Source organism: Danio aesculapii, chromosome 7 (assembly GCF_903798145.1).
Source record: "Danio aesculapii chromosome 7, fDanAes4.1, whole genome shotgun sequence".
In the NCBI taxonomy this organism is placed as follows: domain Eukaryota; kingdom Metazoa; phylum Chordata; class Actinopteri; order Cypriniformes; family Danionidae; genus Danio; species Danio aesculapii.
Window position 1 is genome coordinate 71,887,425 of NC_079441.1, and position 23,154 is coordinate 71,910,578.

The 23,154-nt window shown below is 38.6% G+C and overlaps 1 protein-coding gene across 1 annotated transcript in view; it reads left to right on the forward strand.

The window, feature by feature from the left end:
- Positions 1-3,407: 3,407 nt before the first annotated feature.
- The window catches only part of LOC130232520 (probable E3 ubiquitin-protein ligase HECTD4), a 131,875-nt gene continuing 112,128 nt past the window's right edge, over positions 3,408-23,154 (forward strand). Inside the window, 8 exon segments of the mRNA XM_056462472.1 lie at positions 3,408-3,940; positions 9,099-9,688; positions 11,982-12,071; positions 13,866-13,993; positions 17,152-17,260; positions 19,221-19,359; positions 19,998-20,168; positions 21,367-21,559. Of these exon segments, the coding sequence (XP_056318447.1) occupies positions 3,794-3,940; positions 9,099-9,688; positions 11,982-12,071; positions 13,866-13,993; positions 17,152-17,260; positions 19,221-19,359; positions 19,998-20,168; positions 21,367-21,559 (1,567 nt within the window). The 5' untranslated portion in view covers positions 3,408-3,793.

The following is a 23,154-nucleotide window of genomic DNA, read 5'->3' on the forward strand; positions in this document are numbered from 1 at the left end:
GCCCCGTAGCGATCGTTTTAAAGACGTACGTACTTCTGGCTACATATTTTGCAATCACCAGAAATGTATATAGGGCTATGTTTTCAGAAGGAGTTTATGTTGAATTTATTTGTGCATACGTTAGATTAGTCAGTAAGCCAAAACTGATAAACTAATCTTTACAAAATAACAAGATTGCAGTTCAAAATAATAGTGAATATATTAAGGAGATATATTAAATAAAATGTTCATTTTGAGGAAAAATCAAGAGAGCAATAATAAAAAAAATAAAGAAATTTAGTTTAAATATTGTCATTTATTTCTGCAACACCTCATTTGAATTTAAATGTAGTATCTTTCAATTCCTAAACATGCTTAAACAATTCCTAAAAATCTATTTTCATGAATATAACTGCTTAATAAAACTGTTTAGCTTAAATAAACCAAACTATATTGTCTATCACTGAGAAATGTATGAAATATTTTTAGTTATTTTTAAGTTTCAGCTCAAAATACGACACAAATACTCTCTGAAACTGATCCTTTTAGGCTTTGATCCTTATTGTGGTGTTTTGTTGACTCGCTTTAAATGCAAATAAGATTGTGCTCTTTTCAGAAGTGGGCGGAGCTATAAATACCTGTGTGTCAGCATAGTGGCAGATTCAAAAACAAGACTGACGTTATCTGTGTGAAAAAGTGAAAATGTTTGCATCTGTCAGACTATGGAGACTCCTGTCGCTGTTCATTTGTGCTTCATATGAAACTCCACATTTATAATCCTCTGACATTAGCAGCTCAAAACTAACGGCTGCTTCTCACTCAGGGCTCTTTATGCTAACATGGGAGAAATCATCACCAATGGGCGGGGCTTTCCCCTTCTGGTGACATGTAGAAAGGGAGAATGTCAATCAAAGTGTTTCTGCAGACTGTTTTTTATCATGTCTGATTATAATAAATATAATTAATACATTTAAACTATTAGAAGCTGCTTATATTCACACAACTGTGTTTAAACCCTTTATAAAAATGATTAGATTTAAGTTGATTATGTAATTTTCATGTCTGTGCTCAAAAAGTGTGGCTGGCAGTTAAGGGGTTTTTAACAGACATTCATAAAACAACCCAGACAGTTCTCCTAAAGGTTCCAGTCCAGGTAACATTTAACACCCTTGAATCAATTTCCTTCAGTGTTAGCATTGGAAACTTGTGACATGCTGTCTGACAGATATTTGGTTTAAACGAGACCACTACAGGAGTAATCCTCGCCTGAGGTGTCAGGATATAAGTGTGTCTGTAATTTACTGTGGTATGCTAGGTATTACTCACAGAGCAGTTCATTTGAAGTGTTTGCCAGATGGGTTTCTAAAGGACAGCAGATGATAACAGTAGAACTGTGTTCAGAGATCGGCTTCATTCCTTTACTGCTGGAGAAGGAGCTTGCAAAATCTCAAAATCAATCTTTGAAGCACACGTTTTTCAACGTTTAAAACATTAAAAGGCTTAGTTCACCCAAAAATCTGATTTCTGTCATTTCAACCCACCCAAAAAACAAAAGGAATCTTTCAGGTTTGTTTGTATTATACTTAGTGGTTATACTGATATAATATTTAAAGTAGCGGTAAACAATATATGGAGCGTGTCACAAGTTGTCACTTTTATAGGGTATACACTCACCGGCCACTTTATTAGGTACACCTGTCCAACTGCTCATTCTAACGCAAATTTCTAATCAGCCAATCACATGGCAGCAACTCAATGCATTTAGGCATGTAGACATGGTCAAGACGATCTGCTGCAGTTCAAACTGAGCATCAGAAAGGGGAAAAAAGGGGATTTAAGTGACTTTGAATGTGGCATGGTTGTTGGTGCCAGACGGGCTGGTCTGAGTATTTCAGAAACTGCTGATCTACTGGGATTTTCATGCACAACCATCTCTAGGGTTTACAGAAAATGGTCTGACAAAGAGGAAATATCCAGTGAGTGGCAGTTCTGTGGGCACAAATGCCTTGTTGATTCCAGAGGTCAGAGGAGAATGGCCAGACTGGTTCCAGCTGATTGAAAGGCAACAGTAACTCAAATGAGCACTCGTTACAACCAAGGTCTGCAGAAGAGCATCTCTGAACACATAACACGTCCAACTTTGAGGTGGATGGGCTACAGCAGCAGAAGACCACACCGGGTGCCGCTCCTGTCAGCTAAGAACAGGAAACTGAGGCTACAATTCACACAGGCTCACCAAAACTGGACAATAGAAGATTGGAGAAACGTTGCTTGGTCTGATGAGTCTCCATTTCTGCTGCCACATTCGGATAGTCGGGTCAGAATTTTGCGTCAACAACATGAAAGCATGGATCCATCCTGCCTTGTATCAGCGGTTCAGGCTGTTGGTGGTGGTGTAATGGTGTGGGGGTTATCTTCTTGGCACACATTAGGCTCATTAGTACCAATTGAGCATCGTGTCAACGCCACAGCCTACCTGAGTATTGTTGCTGACCATGTCCATCTCTTTATGACCACAGTGTACTGATCTTCTGATGGCTACTTCTAGCAGGATAACGCACCAAGTCATAAAGCGTGAATCATCTCAGACTGGTTTCTTGAACATGACAATGAGTTCACTGTACTCAAATGGCCTCCACAGTCACCAGATCTCCAATAGAGCACCTTTGGGATGTGGTGGAATGGGAGATTCGCATCATCGATGTGTAGCCGACAAATCTGCAGCAACTGCATGATGCTATCATGTCAATATGATGTATCATGCAAAATAGTTTTAACATAGTAAAACTAAAGTATAACCACAGTATTTATTACAGTTGATCAGTTCACTATAGTTAATAATACAGTATACCGTAGCATTCATTAACAGAGTTGTAAATGCTATAATACAAACAGTATAACACACTTTACTATAGTATATTTAAAAAAAGCATACACCAAAGTTTACCATAGTAAAACTAAATTATACTACAGTATTTATTACAGTTTATCAGTTTACTATAGTTAATAATACAGTAGCATTAATTAACAAAGAATACTAACATACAGTATAATACACTTTACTATAGTATATTAAAAAGCACTATAGTATACTACAATACACAACAGTTTACTATAGTAAAATTAAAGTATAACCACATGAATATATATGTATATTATGAATGTAGTATTTAATGCAGTGTATCACTAGAGTTAATACTACAGTATGGTGTAGCATTCATTAATAAAAGAGTTGTGAATACTATAATACAAACAGTATGATAGACATATTAAAACACTGTAGTACTTACAACGTTATTACTGTAAAAATTGAAGCTTCTATCCGAAACATCCAAATTACCTACCTATATGGAAAAATAACAATACATAACAACAGCAATGAATTATAAATGGTTGATTGTGAAATCCAGTGCTGCAGTGGTTCAGTATGGCGCCTGACTGACAGCTGGAGAAGCTTTATAGGTTGAATAAATCGCTCGATAAATCCCTCGCAGTCAGCGCGATCGCGAATTAGTCACACGCGAATATCAATTCAAGACCTGCGCAACTGTGTCAAGTTTGTAAATAGCGAGATTTGCGCCTGTGTCACGCCCACCTTTCCGAAAAAAAAAGGGAAAAAAACAGCACCGGAGAGTGAGTGTGCGTTGAGCCGGAGGCTGGAGGATCGATCTGCCGCGTTTGTGAGGCCTCCACCCGGGTGTCGAGCATCTGCGCCCCGCTGATGATGCTGGAGGATCTCGAGCTCAAAAACATCCCATTTCACTCTCAATTTGATGTTTGACCACTTTGCCTTTATCCCTCGGAGGAGAAAGAGATGGGCTCAGGTGCTGTGGATTCTTCCCAGTGGCTGTCAGTGAAGGAAGAGACTATTTTCCTTCACGATGGACTAATTCGGGTCACGGACCTGGCTGAGCTGCCCAGCGAAATCGGCGTGTCTGAACAAGCTGAATCCGAGCAGGAGGTGTGCATATAATATATACATATCATGTAGATTATCTTCTATGTTTCATTTTGATGTTAACTCAATTAGCTTAACACTTAAAGTTATCAAACTCGGCTCGAACGTTCGGCCAAAACATGCTAGCATGCTAACAGTAATAATCATAACACTAACATGTTGATGTTTTTCTTAAGGGATATGTATCATGTAATTGTTTTAAGTCATTTGTATTGTTATTCTATTAATGTTAGTTCATGTAAACATGCCCGTTATGAGCAGTGTCAAATGTTATTGAGACAAATATAGCGCTAATGTTAGATGTTAATGGTTAATAGGTTTGCGTTGATGTTTGGGAAGCTTACTAAATCTGCTCTGAGGTTGTTATGGCACATTTTTGATTCATATTTAATGATAGATGTAATGTTTGTCGTGTTAGCTTAGCATTGACAGGCAGGCTAACGTTAGTAGGAGGAGTTGGATCTCTCACTGGCGTGTGGCAGCAGGCAGATATTGACCTGTCTGTAGGACTCATGTTACAGTTTAAGGTGGAAATGACCTACAGTACGTTTATAAGCATACACTCGAATCTAATATATAAACGTACAAATAATGATTAACAACAGCTACTGTTATAATAACGAAATTTGGTGTAGTATATTAAGGATTTCCTTTAGAATTTGATGTTGATACTAGTAGGCTAAATGCTCAAACACAGATCTTGTCTTTGCCACAGAATGTCATTTTATATTATAAGTAACTTATTAAATCATAAAAACCGAATTGACGTGTTAAAGTGCGATTACAGCCGTTTAGAAACGACTAAAGGGCGTTGTTAGGCGACACACTATCTCTTCGTCCCAATTCGCAAAATATCCACCCTAAATAGTCTCCGAGATTAGAATTAGTCTGTCCCAAATGAGCGCAGAAACGAGTTTACTAAGGCTACTAGGATGGTCTACTCTCTCTGACGGATTTATTTGGACATCTCGTCTTATCAAACGAAATATCAGTGTGTGTGTGTGTGTGTGTGTGTGTGTGTGTGTGTGTGTGTGTGTGTGTGTGTGTGTGTGTATCATCGTCTTTATCATATATATTGGAGAAGGTGTGTAATTTGAGACACTAGATGTAACGATACACTGTGCACTTAACCACAAGGGTTTTCAATGTCTTAGATGACACAGCCCCCAATTTTGGTCATACTCATACAACAGACCCACATTATTTAAATATTAGGCCCCCTTTGCATTTTTTTCTTTTTTAAATAGTTCCCAAATGATGTTTAACAGAGCAAGGACTTTTTCGCAGTATGTCTAATAATATTTTTTCATCCAGAGAAAGTCTGATTTGTTTTATTTCAGCTAGAATAAAAGCAGTTTATAATTTTTTATGAACCATTTTAAGGTCAAAATTAGCCCCTTTAAGCTAATTTTCTTTGTGACTCTCTACAGATCAAACTATCGTTATACAGTAACTTGCCTAATTACCCTAACCTGCCTAGTTAACATAATTAACCTATTTAAGCCTTTAAATGTCACCTAAGCTGTATAGAAGTGTCTTAAAAAATATGTAGTAAAATATTATTTACTGTCATCATGGCAAAGATAAAAGAAATCAGTTATTAGAGATGACTTATTAAAACTATTTTGTTTAGAAATGTGTTCAACTATATATGTATATATATATATATATATATATATATATATATATATATATATATATATATATATATATATATATATATATATATATTCTAGTAGTGTATTTTGCAATATATATTTAGATGTGTATATGTTTCGTATTTGTAAGTTAAATCAGGGTTTGCATTGTTTATTATATATTTTTATATATATAAATATGCCAAAACTAATAATGCAGTGCATTTCTATCAGAAAAATAACTCCAAACCACCTCCTTTTCCTTTACTTCCATCTGCTTGTTTTTGCTCCAGTTTTTGCCTTCTTGCAGTTTCAGTATTTGCCACACAACTGTCATTGTGCACTTCCAGTCTGTTGCATGTCTTTATTTTGATCACATCTTGGTGACAGTCAGATTTTTTTCCACAAATTCTCATAATATCTGTCTGATAGTGAACATCTAGGTAGAAAAGCTTGCAGTAAATCTAGTCATCATACGACTAAAAGGTTCACTATAGGAATAAAAAGATGCTGCAAGATTAAAAAAGTTATCTATCTATCTATCTATCCATCTGTCTGTCTATCCATCCATCCATCCATCCATCCATCCATCCATCCATCCATCCATACATACACACACCTACCTACCTACCTACCTACCTAATAGACAGATAGATAGTTAGTATCTATCTATCTATCTATCTATCTATCTATCTATCTATCTATCTATCTATCTATCTATCTATCTATCTATCTATCTATCTATCTATCTATCTATCTATCTATCTATCTATCAATCTATCTATCTATCTGTCTATCTATCTATCTATCTGTCTATCTGATACAATTTCCCTGTATCTATAGTTTTTGAAAAGGTCAAAGCACAAAAGGATGAACTTTTCACTACACTGAATCTTACAATCTAAAGTGGACAAACAGATTTGAGATGAGGGTAATGTAACTTACTGGAAAGCTGTTGCGATTTTTAGGATGTTTTTCTGCCCCTATTGAGAGTAATTTTTGTGAATCGGACTAAATTGGTTGCTTTTTGTGTGTGCTTGTAAGGGGATGAATGTTATTTTGCAGTGCACTTCACTGAAGGTAGTGAGTCAGAGTTTTATTCAGTAACAGTATAAACATCTGACTCATTGCTTTCAGTGAGATCTCTCTTAAAATTAAGCATGTTTCGTGTGCTTAAGGTTTTAGAAACCATAAAGGGATAATTCACCCCAAAATGAAAATTGGCTGTTAATTTATTCCCCTCAGACTATCAAATATGTGGAGGACTAACGCTTCAGCAGAACACTTAAAAACATAATTTTAGCTAAAACTGTGGTACTTGGTGACTCTGATAATACAACCGAACTATCATCACTTTGGAAGTCACACACACAAAAAAGGTATTACTCCTGGCAGTACGTTAAGGTGTTATAAATTGCGCTGGATCATTCGTGTGCGCTTGACGCAAAAGTATAAATCAGCATTACCTACTAGTGTTACCTATTTTAAAATCCTCTATTTCCCGCTAGTATTTGAGTGCACATTCATAAACACTGCTGATTGTCTATTGTGTTCACCTGCTCAGCAGAAAATTGGCAGTAGAGGTCATCAGTTCATCACTGTTCGCTGAGTGCAAACACAGATACAGGGACACTGGAGTGTTTTAAAGTCTCGTCAATCAGCTGGTCTGCCTATATCTGCTGATGGATCCACTGATCTACCTGCCAATCACAGTCATTTCTGTTGAGCATGTGAACACAACGGCCAATCAGTGGTCTTTAAGATCGTGCTCAACAGCGCTCAAAAGTTAGTGGGAAATGGATATTTTTTAAATTTCAGTATCGATTTGTACCAAACTTTAGAGTAATGGTCCGTTAGTTAATACTTGTATATTTGCTAACATCAACTAAGAATGAATAATCATGTAAAGCATTAATCATAGTTCAATGTTAACTACTGCATTATTAAAGTCCAAAGTTGTTCTTGTTAACATTAGTTAATGCACAGTGAGTTAATTATGAACTAATGCTATTTAACTTAAATAATACTAACATTAACGATGGTGAATAAATACTGTAATAAATGTATTGCAACTTTTTTATTCATGTCAGTAAATACATTAACTAATGGACCATTATTCTGTTACCCTTTTGACAAAACTATTTCCTCCAGGTGGTTTGCACGCTCAGAGTTTTTTTTTTAAATGATCTTTTTTATTTTCTCAAATAGTATTACACATACATCAGGTCCATGTCAGAGATTGTACATCTGAATACACTCACAAATATTAGCACAAATTCTGTACATCCACTTTCTCCTTCTGCAATATATGCTTTCCTCTATGTGCGCATGTGTACTTATGTTTTCATTCTTTCATTTTCTTTTCGGCTTAGTCCCTTTATTAATCTGGGGTCTCCACAGTGGAATGAACCACCAACTTATCTAGCACATGTTTTACACAGTGGATGCCCTTCCAGCCGCAGTCATATTTTCTGTATTTTAGTAGATATATTATATCAGAGACTTGCTTCGTTCACCAAAATTAGTGGATCTCATTGGATTTGCTTTGTAAACATAAAGTAAAAGTTAAAAATGTATTATTATTTATTTAATAAATTAAGTTTTTAGTTATGATACTTAAAATCATTCCACATAAGCCACAGATTTTACAAAATTCTCAGCAGAAATAGCAAAAAATTTCCACAGATTCTGTCTGGTCCTAGTTATGATGCATGTATTTGGACATTGTAAAGAAACGGGGGGAAACCCACGAGAGAACATGTCAACGCTGCACACAGAAACGTTGACTGGCCTAGTTAGGATTAGAACCAGTGAGGTTCTTGCTGTGAGGCAACATGCTAACCACTGGGGCGCTGTGACCCCCAATCTACGAAAAAAGGGGGAGGAAGGGAGGATTCTTCAAGACGAAGATGACTGTGGTATGAAGACTATGGTTAATTAAAGTAACTTAGGAACTGTCTGATTGGAGGATCAGGTGTTAGATCAGTGTTTCCCAACCCTGTTCCTGGAGGCACACCAACAGTACATATTTTGGATGTCTCCCTTTTCTGACCCATTCACTTCAGGTGTTGGAGTCTCTTCTGATGTTATAAGTTGATTCAGGTGTGTTTGATTAGGGAGAGGTTGTGTACTGTTGGTGTGCCTTCAGGAACAGGGTTGGGAAACACTGTGTTAGATAATGCGGGTCCAGCTGTGGTCAGTCATAAGCACATGCTCCTCTCGAAATTACTTTATAAATAAACTTCACTTAGTAAAACATTATGTACTGTCATCAGAAATCCGTTATTAGAAATGAGTCATTGAAACTTTTATGTTTAGAAATGATTTCTTTCCATTAAAAATAAATTGGGGAAAAATATACAGGGGGCTAATAATTCAGGAGGGCTGCTTCATCTGTAAATCAGTGACAAAACCAATCAACAACAAAACTATGTGCATTGTAGGAAGTGATCATTACATATTTTGAACTCAAAGTCCAGATCTATAAGATGTTGCAGAGAATTTTTAATTTTTTTTATTTGCAGATCTTGACGTTTGAGACCAAGAACCCAGTGGAGCTAGCCGAGCGTCTCCGAGCCGTCTGCGGAAACCAGAGCAACGCTTATGCACGCCTGTTGGAGTATCGTCTGAATGCACTGCGTGGCCTGTGGGGGGCACAGCGTCAGCTGGCCCTGGAGGAGCAGCAAGATCATGATGGGGTTGTGTCAACCAGCGGCGGAGGGTCCGACGAGGAGACGCTGGCCCTACTCAAACGACAGGGTTTACTGCAACCCCAACACCACCACCATCCACACCACCCTCCCATGGCCAGCGGCTCAGAGCAGGCACCGTTCACCTCCCGCGTCGGCCTGCTGTTGGTCTTCCCGCTGCTGCAGTCGCAAACTCGGCACGACCCTGCGCTGTGCGGCGTCACGGCAGAGGTGTTGCTCACGTGTTTACGGGACTGCCAGCCGCTCAGCCTGGGGAAGGAACCCGCCGACTGTCTTAATGGCCTGGAGAGGTTGCTGTGCTCCTGGTTGGAGGAGACTGAGGGTTCGGCACCAATGAGGCCACTGCTCACCCAACACCAGAGACAGAACGCAGCCGCGGCGCTAGTGGCTCTGGCATGCGCAAGGTGAGTGCTGAATATCGGATGTTCATTCTTTTATTGTAATTAAAGCTGAGCAAAATGTAATGCCTAGTTTCCACTGAGTGGTATGGTACAGTATTGTATGATTTGGTAAAGGTCATGTTGATTAGTTTTGTATGACAAATTTGCATTAGGCACCATTCTTGCTTGAAGAAGAAATCCAAATAGCCTGTCTCATATCGCGTCTTTGGGTGGTTCATTATTGCAAATGTAGACAATCAACAAGTGGAAGTGGCAAACACCGCACTTTAAAAACGCTTAAGACATTTATGTGAACAATCCTGTAAACAACAATGGAGGACATACTGCAGATTCGGTTCTTCTCTTTGGCATATGGTTGTTTGTCACTGAAGGACAGCAAGCTTTATTTGAACTTTGGGCTGATCATGATTCTTTGTTATTATTACGGTGTCCTGTTTTGGCTGTATTTAAAGGTTCACAAACCCCCCCTGTTTCAGCAGGGTGTTTTCACACCTCTGGTTTGGAAAAAGTCAGGAAAGTGGGTGGGTCTAGCTCTGTTTTGGTGGGAGTGTCGAGGAGGGAAAGAGAGAAGGGTTTGCATAAAAATGGAAGTTTCCGCTTGGGCATGCGCTGATTTTCACAGAGGCAAAACAACACACAGACGCAGGGGAGAAAGACAGTGACTGTGTTTACATGGACATTAGTAATCAAATTATTTGCCAAATCATTACTGCAGTTTGGCACTTTCATTTTCATTTAGGAACATTTCATGCATGCCCCTTGTGACAAACCAGATATTGCATACAAGGAACTGCTGGAAGACTGTAGTTTTAATGGAATGTTTGATACCGCATGGCGAATGGGAGAAAAAACCTCTGCATTTCTCTGTACTTAGACGGACTCGGTAGGTAGCGTCAGAAAGCTGTGTGGATATAGACTATCCTGTCACAAAATGTGGCGAAAATCCTACACGACGGTAATAGTTTGATTGCGGTGTTTACATGTTTACACTCGGAGAGCAGCATTTACAGCGGATCTTTCAGTCTATAATATTGTAGTGATATTAGCGTCCTGTAAACTGAGTAACTCAATCATTTTGACTAAGGTCTGTCTTTAAACTGAAAGAATACTGCTGACGATACGAGCTAATTTTGCCTCTGAATAAACAAACAAAGACCACTGATGGCTCACTTACCAAATCTGTAGAGACAGGACAATCAACACCAACTGGAGCCGCGTCTTTATTAAAAGGAGACGAGCAGCAAATTTGGATTTCATCATTTCCAGATGCGGAAAGCTCTCGGGTAAAACATGTTCCTTACAAACGCATTTCTGTAGCGTGAGCTCTCATAGCGAGGAAATGAAAACAAAACCTTCACTGCAGCATATTTATAAACACAACACTGACGACTCGTGTCTCCAAACAATGCTTCTTCTTCCACTCGTTTTGGCAACACAACGTGGCGTCTCTCTGCCGTCTGAACGCTGAAACAGGTAAAAACAGTCTTCAAAGCTATCATGCATATTAATGAAGTTTCACCTCATTCACAATAGAGGGCGCTTATTGGTTTAAACAGAGTCTTTCTCATGAATTAATGCTGCACGCTCAGAGGCATCACGATGCACTCGCAGGTACAGATGTCCACTCTCCACACGGGAATACACGCAAGGATCTAATCGCCGTGAAAATTCATTTCAAATCAATAATAATCACCAATAACGCAAAAACAACCAATTTTCACTTGTTAGTGGAATATATGTGTCCCAATACTGTTTATAGCAGCGTGGGGACACATAAATGACTGTCAACTGCTCAAAACATGTGTTTTGGTGTTTCACGACCCTTTAAAAATAGCATGTCCTGCATTGTCTAGTATTGGCTGCTTTCGAAGCACTCTGAAGCCTTTATAAATATTTTGTTTTGAATCAGTCGTCCATAGTGCATATCAGATTTGTATAGATAGTGGTTCAAAAATAACGGGCCGAATCGCTTTATATTTTTGACGTCAGTTGCGGGCTGAAGGGAGGAGGAGGGCCAGCAGTTTGAGACCCCTGCTGTACAGTATTGTACGGTTTGATACAGTGTTTTTAGACATATTAAAAGAATCTAATTAAGGTCTAAAATAGTAATGTACTGTGAATAATCATCTGGGAATGGTACTCCCAATGTGTTTTGGCCTCTGTTAACTAATCTATCGATCCAGTCACTCAAGATGTCAGACACTAACTGCACTTACACCTTGTACTAAAATGTTTTACTGCAGGATTTGTCTTTTGAAGGTTTTTAATCGCTAAATTCCACTGCGTTTGTTTTCAGGGGCTCCCTCAAAACCTTCATCCACACGGTCCACCTGCTGCAGAAACAGACAGACCTGGGTCAGCTTCCTGTGGCTGATGTTCTCTATCGGTGAGATGGGACTGTTTGAAGACATTCAGTTCAATTCAACTTTATTTCTATAGCGCTTTTTACCATGTCGATTGTGTCAAAGCAGCTGAACACATATAAAGAGAAAAAAGCCATAATGATTGAAATAGTATTTTTCTCACTTTATTTAGGGTTTCAGTTCACTTCCAATGTTTGATTGGTTAAATTAGATATGACATACATTTTAATGAAATATAAAATACTTGATTACAGGAGTAATAAAATATCCCGAAATAAAATGACAAATGTAAACATTGCACTTTTTTTGTAAGTTTCTCTCCATTCAGTTATTCATGTTTCTTTCTGCATCCCCATGGTGGAGTGTAAGATTGAACTCATCCATATGATGAAAAAGTATGACCGGAAACAATATATTTTTTGACACTATGAAATAAACATTGGTCCCATTGGAGCATTACTTGGAACATAATGAAGTGAGCGACTTTTTATATAAACCACAGTGTTTCCTCTAGGATTTTTTCCAGGTCTGGCGGCAGGTCTTTTTTTTTACACAGATCTACCAACTACCTGTGGCGTTATTTCAATGACAAATGTCGTGAGCGCAGTATTAGAAGTCGAGATCGCATTTATGTGATAACCTACAGCATGCGGATCTCTTTGGTTGCGTTCCGATTTCCTCTGCTCGTGCACAAAACTTCTGGCACGCCCCCTCAAATATAAGCCGCTTCAAGAGTGCGCAGATCTTCTTGTGCACTCTCAAATAAACGCTGATGAATGTTGTCTCCAACATTTATTAGATTTGCTAGGAATATTTATGAATGTCTCCAATAGACCTACAGAGCGATATTAATGCGTCCTGAAGTAAAGTGAAACGGCTATACGTCGTGCTTGCTGGCCTCTCGCATCATGCACCTGTCAGTCAGTCAGTCCGCACGTCACCTTAAAGGGTTAATGACGCACAGCACTACTGCGGTTACAGAAAAGTTCGCTCTGTTGTAATTCATGTACCCTTTAATATGTTTTGGTGCGAGTATCACCCACTATTAAAAGAAATAAAATGTTTTGAATAACAAGCTGTAATGTAGCCGTGGCGGGATGAATTTTGCTGTGGCGCCCCACCACGGAAGAATTAATGTAGTGGAAACCATGAACCATATACAGTTGAAGTTAAAACTATTTGCCCTTCTGTGAATTCTTTTTCAATTATTTTCCAAATGATGTTTACCAGAGCAAGGACATTTTCACAGTATTTCCTACAATGTTTTTTCTTCTGGAGAAAGGCTAATTTGTTTTATTTCGACTAAAATAAAGCCAGTTTTTAATTTTTTTAAAAGCATTTTATGGTCAATATTATTAGCCCCCTGTCAAAAACAAACCACTGTTATACAATGACTTGCCTAATTACCCTAACTTTACCCTAGTTAAGCCTTTAAATGTCACTTTAAGCTGAATACTAGTAAATATCTAGTTAAATATTATGTACAAAGATAAACGAAATAAGTTATTAGAAATGAGTTATTAAAACTATTATGATTAGAAAAAAAAACAGAAATCAGAGGAAAAATATACACGGGGGCTGATAATTCAGGCAAATGTATATGTATCGCACAGCCATATTTGTCATGAAGATAGACTTGGATACTGATATGGAATTAAAATGAGCAATTATGAAACTAATTTATTGTTAAACTGTGTAGAACACACACCAGCAATGCTTTGTTGACTCCTCAAACATCAATCAATTCTCTGACATGCATGTAGGATCATCAGGATTGAATCTTTTGAGTAAAAGAGTTTTTCTTCACCGTCCTGCAGACTGCTGCTTCTTGAAGGAGGTCCAGGTTCGCCCTCATGTCTGCTCGGGGGGAAACACATCGTGTCGTGGGGCTTTGAGGACATGCTGCCCACACCAGAGAGCAGCGCCGCTGGAGCCGACAGTAAAGGTGAGCGTATGAGGACTGAAAATGTCTGAAACTGCACTTAACATTGGTTTTGTATTTAATGCAGTTAGAATATAATATGATATGAGACAAGGTAACAGTTTAAAATGGTCCATTAGTTCATGTATGTACTAGCATTAACAAACAATGAATATTACATTTATTACAGTGTTTTTTAGTGATATAACTAGTGTTAACAAGCACAACTTGGAGTTTTAATAATGCATTAGTAAAAGTTAAACTACGATTATTAAATGCTGCACAACATTCTCCATATGTAGTTCATGTTATTAAATACATTAGCTAATGGACCAATATTTTAAAGTACTTTAAATTTTAACAGAGTACCCGCGGGGTCTTAAAAGCATTGAAAAAGTCTTAAATTTGATAAATTAAGGCCTTAATAGTCTTGAATTTCGTTACAAAGGTCTTATTTTATTCAATAAATTTTTGCCTTTCCTAGGATTAAGTTCATATCGTAACAAAATGAGCTGTTACTAATGTAAGCGAATTAAAATTCATGCAGCGGAACATTGAGTGCACCTCACGCTCCACGTAATAGCAGAAAGCGCGAAAGCGTGCGCACTCGTTACTATGGTTACTAGGCAAGTGAGATAAAGAACAAGATAGTCACTAGCCTAGTTTGTCGGCTAAAATGGGAAAGTGTCGGTTTAATCCGCTGTGGCCAAGGAATCCGAATTACGTTTGGGTCAAGCCTGTGCCAGGAAATGACCGCGACACCTACTGCTGTTGGTGCCGCAAATCTTTTAAGCTCGCGACGATGGGTGTTACGGCCCTGGACTCCCATATGAGGGTTGCCAAACACACCACGTGTAGTACTGCTCGTCAGTGCCAACCACCTATTGTGCAGTTCTGTGCACCGGAGAACTAAAACCGCATTGACTATCAGTAATGAAGAAATTTCTACATTAGAAGCATTGCCACCACAGCCAAGGAGCATCCTATCTTACTGTGGCTCAACACCAACTCTGCAGGCAGAGTGGATGTGGGTCCTTAAAACATTCTCTGAGCACTACTTTTACACATTGAACGAGAACATTACAGAGGTTTTCAAAACTATGTTTCCTGACTCAGAGCTTGCAGCTACATTCTCGTGTGGAGGCAACAAGACTGCATATATTACCAAATTCGGATTGGCTCCTTTTATAACTAAAGAACTGACTGACCAATAAGGTCAACGGGTTTGTGGTCATGTTTGACCTTCATTTGGACCTTCATATTCACTACTGGGTGTACGACCACGCTGTTGCGTATGTATTAAATATAACTGATTATTGAAATAAAAGATATAGCCTACTTGTACATAATTATTTTCTAGGGTTCAAAATTTATACAGATTTGACATTTTTCCCCTCATACTTCTGTTGGAAAGGGTACGAAGTTGGCATTGAATTTCATTTGAAATGGTATTAAAAAGGTCTTAAAAAGCCTTGAATTTCATTTGGAGGATCCCGCGGGTACCCTGTTTAAAGACTTTTTTTTACCATATACAATACAATATTTATTGTCATCGGTGCCAGTGGTGTAGCGGTTAGTGCGTCGACACATGCACTCCTGTGCTCACGGCGACCTGAGTTCAATTCCCCAGGTGTACAAATATTGTGCAAACATTGCATAAATTATTAATATAACTGGGGTGGCACGGTGGCTCGGTGGTTAGCACTGTCGCTTCACAGCAAGAAGGTCACTAGTTCGAGTCCCAGCTGGACACCTCATGACTAAACAAAGGGTGCTAATGTGATCATGCACACCAACGCGCAAAACACCAGGCGTAAAAGCGTCATGCTCAGTTTTTTAGTTTTGATGTGCCTCGTCAAAAACACCACTTCATATTAAGTGTCCTTAATTACTCTGTACTTGCATCAAAAAATAAATACAATGTACTTAATGTGTTCATAATGTATTTGAGGACACTTGTGGTGCTCTTGAGTTGGGATAGGGGTAGGGTTATGGACAGGTTTTGCGGTATGAGTAGGTTTAAGCAGTGGCGGTTCTAGTTTAAATGGCAGCCTGGGCGAACTATCCCATACGGATGCCCCTCCAGCCGCAACCCAATACTGACCAATATACCGCCCAATATTATTATGATATACAATTATTATTCTGAATAAATAACAAAAATCAATCCTAAATGTGACTGGAAAACAATGCAAAGAAACACACAACTTGAGTGATTTGCAAAAATCCCTTAAGAAATCTTTTGCATGAATATTAATGAAAATTCTATAGAATACAAAATAAAAATGGCCGAGAAAGTCTTACCTCCCTGACTCAATATCCTGCTTTTCTTAGTCAAAATAAGATCATCATCATATAAACTTTAGTTTTGTCGACTTGCAAAACTCTCTGCGTGCCAACACCTCTGCATATAAGTTACACCAGTAACTCCGGTTTCACAGCACATAGACACGCGTATTTTATCGGCGTGACTGTAAACAACCGGGCTTCACACCGGGAGCAGAGCAGAGCAGCGCAGCGCATGAGGTGCACAGGAATCGTTTTCTGCATGCATGCGTCAGTTTGATTTCACCAACGTTGTTTCGGTTGCACATAGAGAGTAACAAGCTTGCGCCTGCAAAAGACGCTAAATGTGAATGACCCCTAAGGTCTTTATTTTGGGATTACCAATCTAAATCAATATACAAAGTGAAAGGTATCTCAAAGCTTTTATTGGGGCTCGTTTGTTTTCTCACCGTCACCGTCTTCCCGTGCCGCCCCCCAGCAAGATGCCTCGCTGGGTGATCGCCCATATTGCCCATGCCTAAATCCGCCTCTGGGTTTAAGGGTTGGTTAAGGTGTGAGGGATGGTCAACAGTGTATTTACAAATGTAATTACAGAAGTTAATTACAAATGTAATTACATACAGGTATTTAATCAAGCATAAGTACACAGTAAATACATGTATTTACACCATAAGTACATTGTAACGTATTATTAATTTCTGTGTAAGTATATATTAGTTAAGGCCACTTAATATAATATAAAGTGGGACCAAAATAACGTATTCAGCATTATGTGGGATTTATTAACGCAAGCAATCAAAAATCAAACCCAAAATCATTCAAGCTGAAAACAAAAAGAATTTGAGTAAAATGTACTATTTCACCAGGACTTCTCCCTGTGTGTTTCCCTGTTTCAGATACAGATCTGGGCCGCAGCCTGGCCACAGATGGATTCTATCTCTACACCACGAGCTCATTTGGGAAGGGTTTGAGCAAGCTGGGCTCCGGGCAGCACGGGACACTGAGGTAACTATAAAAGCCCATAAAGCTCTTCACCTCCTGCTCTCCTGTTTGTGCCAGTGACCTCCAGGCCGCTATTGTGCTCTTTCTACAGCTCCTGCTTTGTTCTGCTGCTTTCTCATTTCTGCTCTGTGAGCAACTATGTTTGTTAGACGTGTGGACTCTGTGACTTTTTACTGTGAACTGTGAACTTTGTTTCATTGGTGTGTTAAAGGTTGTCAACATGCACTTCTTCTTATGGGGGAACGTCATGTAGAAATGTCTTTTGGGAAATATTACACACACAAAAAAAAATCCTATTTTGTTTGCTGTGACACTGTCAGTTTAAGAACAACCATCCATCCATTTGTCATCATATCCATCTGTTCATTCATTATATGTCATCATGTCTATTCATTCATTCATTCATTCATTCATTCATTCATCATATCCATTCATTCATTTGCCATCATATCTATCCAGTCAAGCATTTGTCATCATATTTGTCCGTTCATTCTTTCATCTCTCATTATATATTTCTATTCATTCATTCATTCATTCATTTGTTTTCATATCTATCCATTCATGCATTTACCATTTATATCTGTCCGTTCATTTATTCACCTGTCATAATATCTTTCTAAGCATTCATTCATTCATTTGCCATCATATTTATCCATTCATGCATTTGTCATTATATCTGTTCGTTCATTCATTCATCTGTCATTATATTTCCATTCATTCATTCATTCATTCATTCATTCATTCATTCATTCATTTGTCTTCATATCTATCCATTCATGCATTTACCATTCATATCTGTCCGTTCATTCATTCACCTGTCATAATATCTTTCTATTCATTCATTCATTCATTCATTTCATTAATTCATTTCTTCATATATAAATTCATTAATTTTGCCACCATATCTATCCATTCATGCATTTGTCATCATATCTGTCCGTTCATTCATTCATCTGTCATAATATCTTTCTATTCATTCATTCATTCATTCATTCATTTGCCATCATATCTATTCATTCATGCATTTGTCATCATATCTGCCCGTTCATTCATTCATCTGTCATAATATCTTTATGTTTATTCATTCAGTCATACATTTGTCAAATCTGTCTGTCCATTAGTTCATCCATCCACCCGTCCATTTATTCATTCATTCATTCATTTATTCATTCATTCATTCATGTATCTTCATAACTATTCATTTAAGCATTTGTCGTCATGACTATTCATCCCTTCATTCATTTATTTGTCATCATATCCATCCATTCATTCATTTGTCATCAAATCTTTTCATTCATTCAATCATTTGTCATCATATCTATCCATTCATTCATAAATTTATCATTTATTTATATTTATCAGTTCATTCACCTGTTCATTCATTTCTTTATCATATCTATCCACTCATTCATTAATGTGTCATCATATTCATTCATTCATTAATAAATTCATTCATTTGTCATATCTATCCATTCGTTCATTCATTCATTCATTTTTCATCATATTTCTTTATTTGTTGTCATATTCATTTATTCATTAATTCATTCATTTATTCATTCATATGTCATCATAATTATATATTTATTCATTGTTCATTAATTTGTCATCATATCCATTCATTCATTCATTAATTCATTAATTTGTCATCCATCCATCCAAATTTTGTGTGGGCCTAATTTTGACATACTTCTGAGTTAAAGGGTTGGTTCATCCAAAAAATGTTAATGGTCTATATGCACGGCTAGTGTTCTCCAGCCACCGATAAACTTCTGAGAAAAGATTGACCATCTTGAATTTCACAAGATTCCTTTTACAGCATTGATAATGTCATTAAAATATAGTCTGTTAAATAGACGTAAGCAAAAGCAAAAAGATTCCAATGGCTGTGCTTGCTCGTACATCAAGAATAAGGTCAGTACTGCACTTAAAACTTATAACTTGTGTCCTTTGTGTCTCTTCGCAGGGGTTTTGTGTACTGTCGTAATGAGGAGATGGAGGCGGGCTGGGTGGCTCACAGCAGTGGATTTCTGCTCCACCGTCCTGCATCATTCGACACCAAACCTCATCAGCTGTGCCACGTCATCGACCCGTTCACACTGCAGGTACAACCTCTTCATATCAGATGATCATCTGTCATGTTGCAATTTAAAAATGCACCACAAGTGTCATCCTGTATTAATACTTGGCTCTCTGGAATGCTTGATTCTGATTGGTCAAACACAAAATTTCAAGATATGTTATTGTCAGGAAGATGTACACATTATTTCCTATTGTATTTTTCGGAGAAAGTGTTATGAAAGTGTTATGGCGGAATGAACCGTCAACTATTCTGGAATATGTTTTTCGCAGTGGATGCCCTTCCAGCTGCAACCCAGTACTGGAAAACACCCATACACTCTCATTCACACACACACTCATACACTACGGCCAATTTAGTTTAATCAATTCTCCTGTAGCGCATGTGTTTGGTCTGTGGGGGAAACAGGAGCACCCGGAGGAAACCCACGCCAACACGGGGAGAACATGCAAGCTCCACACAGAAATGACTACTGACTAAAAAAATCTCCGTTACACAGCACTCGGGAAATATTTCAAACAGAATAAAAATGTAGTTTTTAGCAGTTCTTGCTAGTATCAGCTTACACAACATTACGCTATTATAGTAGAGGATAGATATCTCACACCCCTCGTAACTCATGCATTACTATCTTCCCACCCCTCTGTTGTGTCTGTGTTGAAGGTTTCTCAGGTGTTAGCGATGCCCGTTCATCATTTCCCAGTGGGCAGCTGCCTGACCACGCTGCGTCTGTGTTCTGATGGCACGTACCTGTATTGGGTTTGGTCTCCGGTCAGCATCAACGAGAAAACGCAGAAGGGCCACTCTGTCTTCATGGACGTCTTCCAGTTAACGGTAGGTCAGAACAAGTATGTTGTAGGGCTGCATGATGTTGGAAAAATCTGACATTACTGTACATTATTTTTGGTTGTCTGCAAAACTCGTAGGCCAGCACCAGCTTTGGGAGGCTAAGACTTTTGCTCAAATCTATCTATCTATCTAAAAGGGATGGAGCAAGTGCAGGCTCATTACATTTAGGTAAACTATACCTTTAATATACAAACAGGAAGTATGTACACAGTATTACTTTTGGAATCAAAGGACTAGCATCAAAAGTCTGTTTAGCGTGACCTCTTTAGCGCCAACCAACAGCTTGAACTTTTCTTATGTCAAGCATCTTTCAGCATTTCTGAGAGTTCTTCCTTAGATTGAGCATGTTCTATCTTACTTTTTCTCTCCAGATGAATCCCATACTGCCTATAATATTGCCTATACCAGGGGTCACCAATCTCGGTCCTGGAGGGCCGGTGTCCCTGCAGGGTTTTGCTCCAACTCGCCTCAACACACCTGCCTAGATGTTTCAATATACCCAGTAAGACCTTGATTAGCTTGTTCAGGTGTGTTTGATTAGGGTTGGAGCTAAAATCTGCAGGACACCGGCCCTCCAGGAACAGGTTTGGTGACCTCTGGCCTATACTAATGTATACAATATTTAGGTCCGGACTCTGTGGAGGCCACTTCATGACTGTCTTTGCTTCTTCAGCTGTTTTTCTCTCCAAATAGGATTTTCACACATTAGCAGTGTGTTTGGGATCATTATCATGCAAAAAAATAAAACTATTACAAATTAGGTGCTTTCTACTAGGAATAACATGATGAATTGTGTACTTTTCAGCATTCATCGTCTCATAAATTCAGGCAATTTGACAACAGCTTTGACAGAAATGCAGATCAAACCAAGACAGAAACTCCAGTTTTTTTCATTCATTCTTTCATCGTTTTTCAACTCTTTCTTTCAAACAATTCTTTTAAACAATTAGACCCCAAAAAATCCAACTAGAACCTGCATTTTCTAGTTGTATTTTAATAAAGAGTAATGTATAATGTCATGATACCCTCACTAAAACAACAAATGTAACAGGGGGCCTAACACATTACACAGAACTGTATCTTGCGAAATGAATACAGTTCCACCAGATGGCTTGAATCGCTCTATTGATAGTTTTCACGTGACTAACTTCAGTGACCCCTCGCTTTGTTTGTTGTTTTGCAGAGTGAGTCGGGTGTGTGTGTGGCCAGTCCTGTTCAAGAACGAGTGATCCTGTTGCGAAAGGAAGGAGAGTCATCCAAGTGTTTGAATGAGTTGCTCCTGAGCCGAATGTCCCGCTTCCGAGCCTCGCACTCGTCAACACTGGCGGCCCTCACCGGCTCTGCCATCACCAACCCCGTCAAAGAGGAGCAGTCGGGTATTTGATCAAGTCTATTATATGCTTCATTTATGTACAACCCCAAATTAGGAAAAGGTTTGGACAGTATGGAAAACGCAAGTAAAACAAGAAAGTAGTGTTTCTAAATTTACTTTGACTTTTCTTTCATTGCAGATGATACAACAAACATTATTTAATGTGTTCCTCATTATTTTAAATAAACCTATATTCCAATTTTGGCTCTTGCAACACATTTCAGAAAAGCTGTATCAGGAAAACATTTACCACTGTAATGTTGCCGTTCCTTTTCACAACACTTAGAAGACGTTTAGGCACCGAAGACACCAAATGATGAAGTGTTTCAGGTGTAATTTTGTCCCATTCTTCTTGCAAACAAGTCTTAAGGTGGGCCACCTTCATCGTCTTCATCGTCGCATTTTGTGCTTTAAAATGCACCACACATTCTCTATTGGAGACAGGTCGGGACTGCAGGCAGGCCAGTCAAGTACCTGGGGCCTCATGTATCAACGCTGCGTACGCACAAAAACTTTGCGTACGCCAGGTTTCACGCTCACGTTTGGATTTACTAACGATGAAATGAGCGTGAGAATGTGCGTTGGTCCACGCCAACTTCATGTCTGGCGTACGTGCATTTCTTGTGTGTTTGTTTTATTTCCATTGGCGACTCCTAGAGGCAATAGGGTTAAATTGCACACTACAAAGTATCTTTGAGCCGTGCAATGGCAGCTGTATGTGACGGGATTATCCACATGTCTAGCAGGTATTTAAGGTTTCCATACCATGCTGTTGACCAGCCAAACATTAAAGCGCAATTTCTATCAATCGCCGGTTTTCCCAGTGTAATCGGAGCGATCGACTGCACACATATCGCTATAAAGGTGCCATCTGAAGATGAATTTGCATACGTGAATCAGAAACATTTCCATTCAATAAATGTGCAAATAATATGTGATGCTTAAATGCGCTTAACATAATACACACACTTATTAATGATTCCTACTTGTCTTCCTCGTGATGAAGAGTAGGCAAAATCTGATATGTAGTGGGGGGAAAAAACGAAGAAGTTCATCAGACGCTGGATTCAAACCGGGTTCATGATCGATTGTGTCAAAACATGTTGCCATGCGCTTTACGAGCTACGCCACTCACGCTGCTGATATCCGCTCTCTTTAGCTTTGTTGTCTCCGTCAATCAAATGGGCGGGAATCACTCAACTAGCTCATTCCAACGAGGTGTGCTATTTGCACTTAGCCTAGATAGACACTACCAAATTTTACACCTATACATCGGACTATTTCTTTTTTAATTCGCTCACAATGCGCCGTTCAGACCCCACTTGAATTAACCGCGTCCGCTTAACTCTCCCACTCTATTTTTTTTCTTTTGTTATTAATTCTTGAGGACAAACTTGTAAGTAACATCGTTTTTCTCCGGTCTACCTCCGATAGGAGCACCTCCAATTCACATTCTGTGAAGTTTCTCTACTTGCTTTTGCCATTGCTTTTTCATTTGGTTTTGCCAAAGTGGAGTCATTACCATATTTATTAGGGGGAGGAGGCAGGGAGGGGTTTTGCGCTCGTGCACGTGCGCTCAGTTTCATGTTAATTCGGATG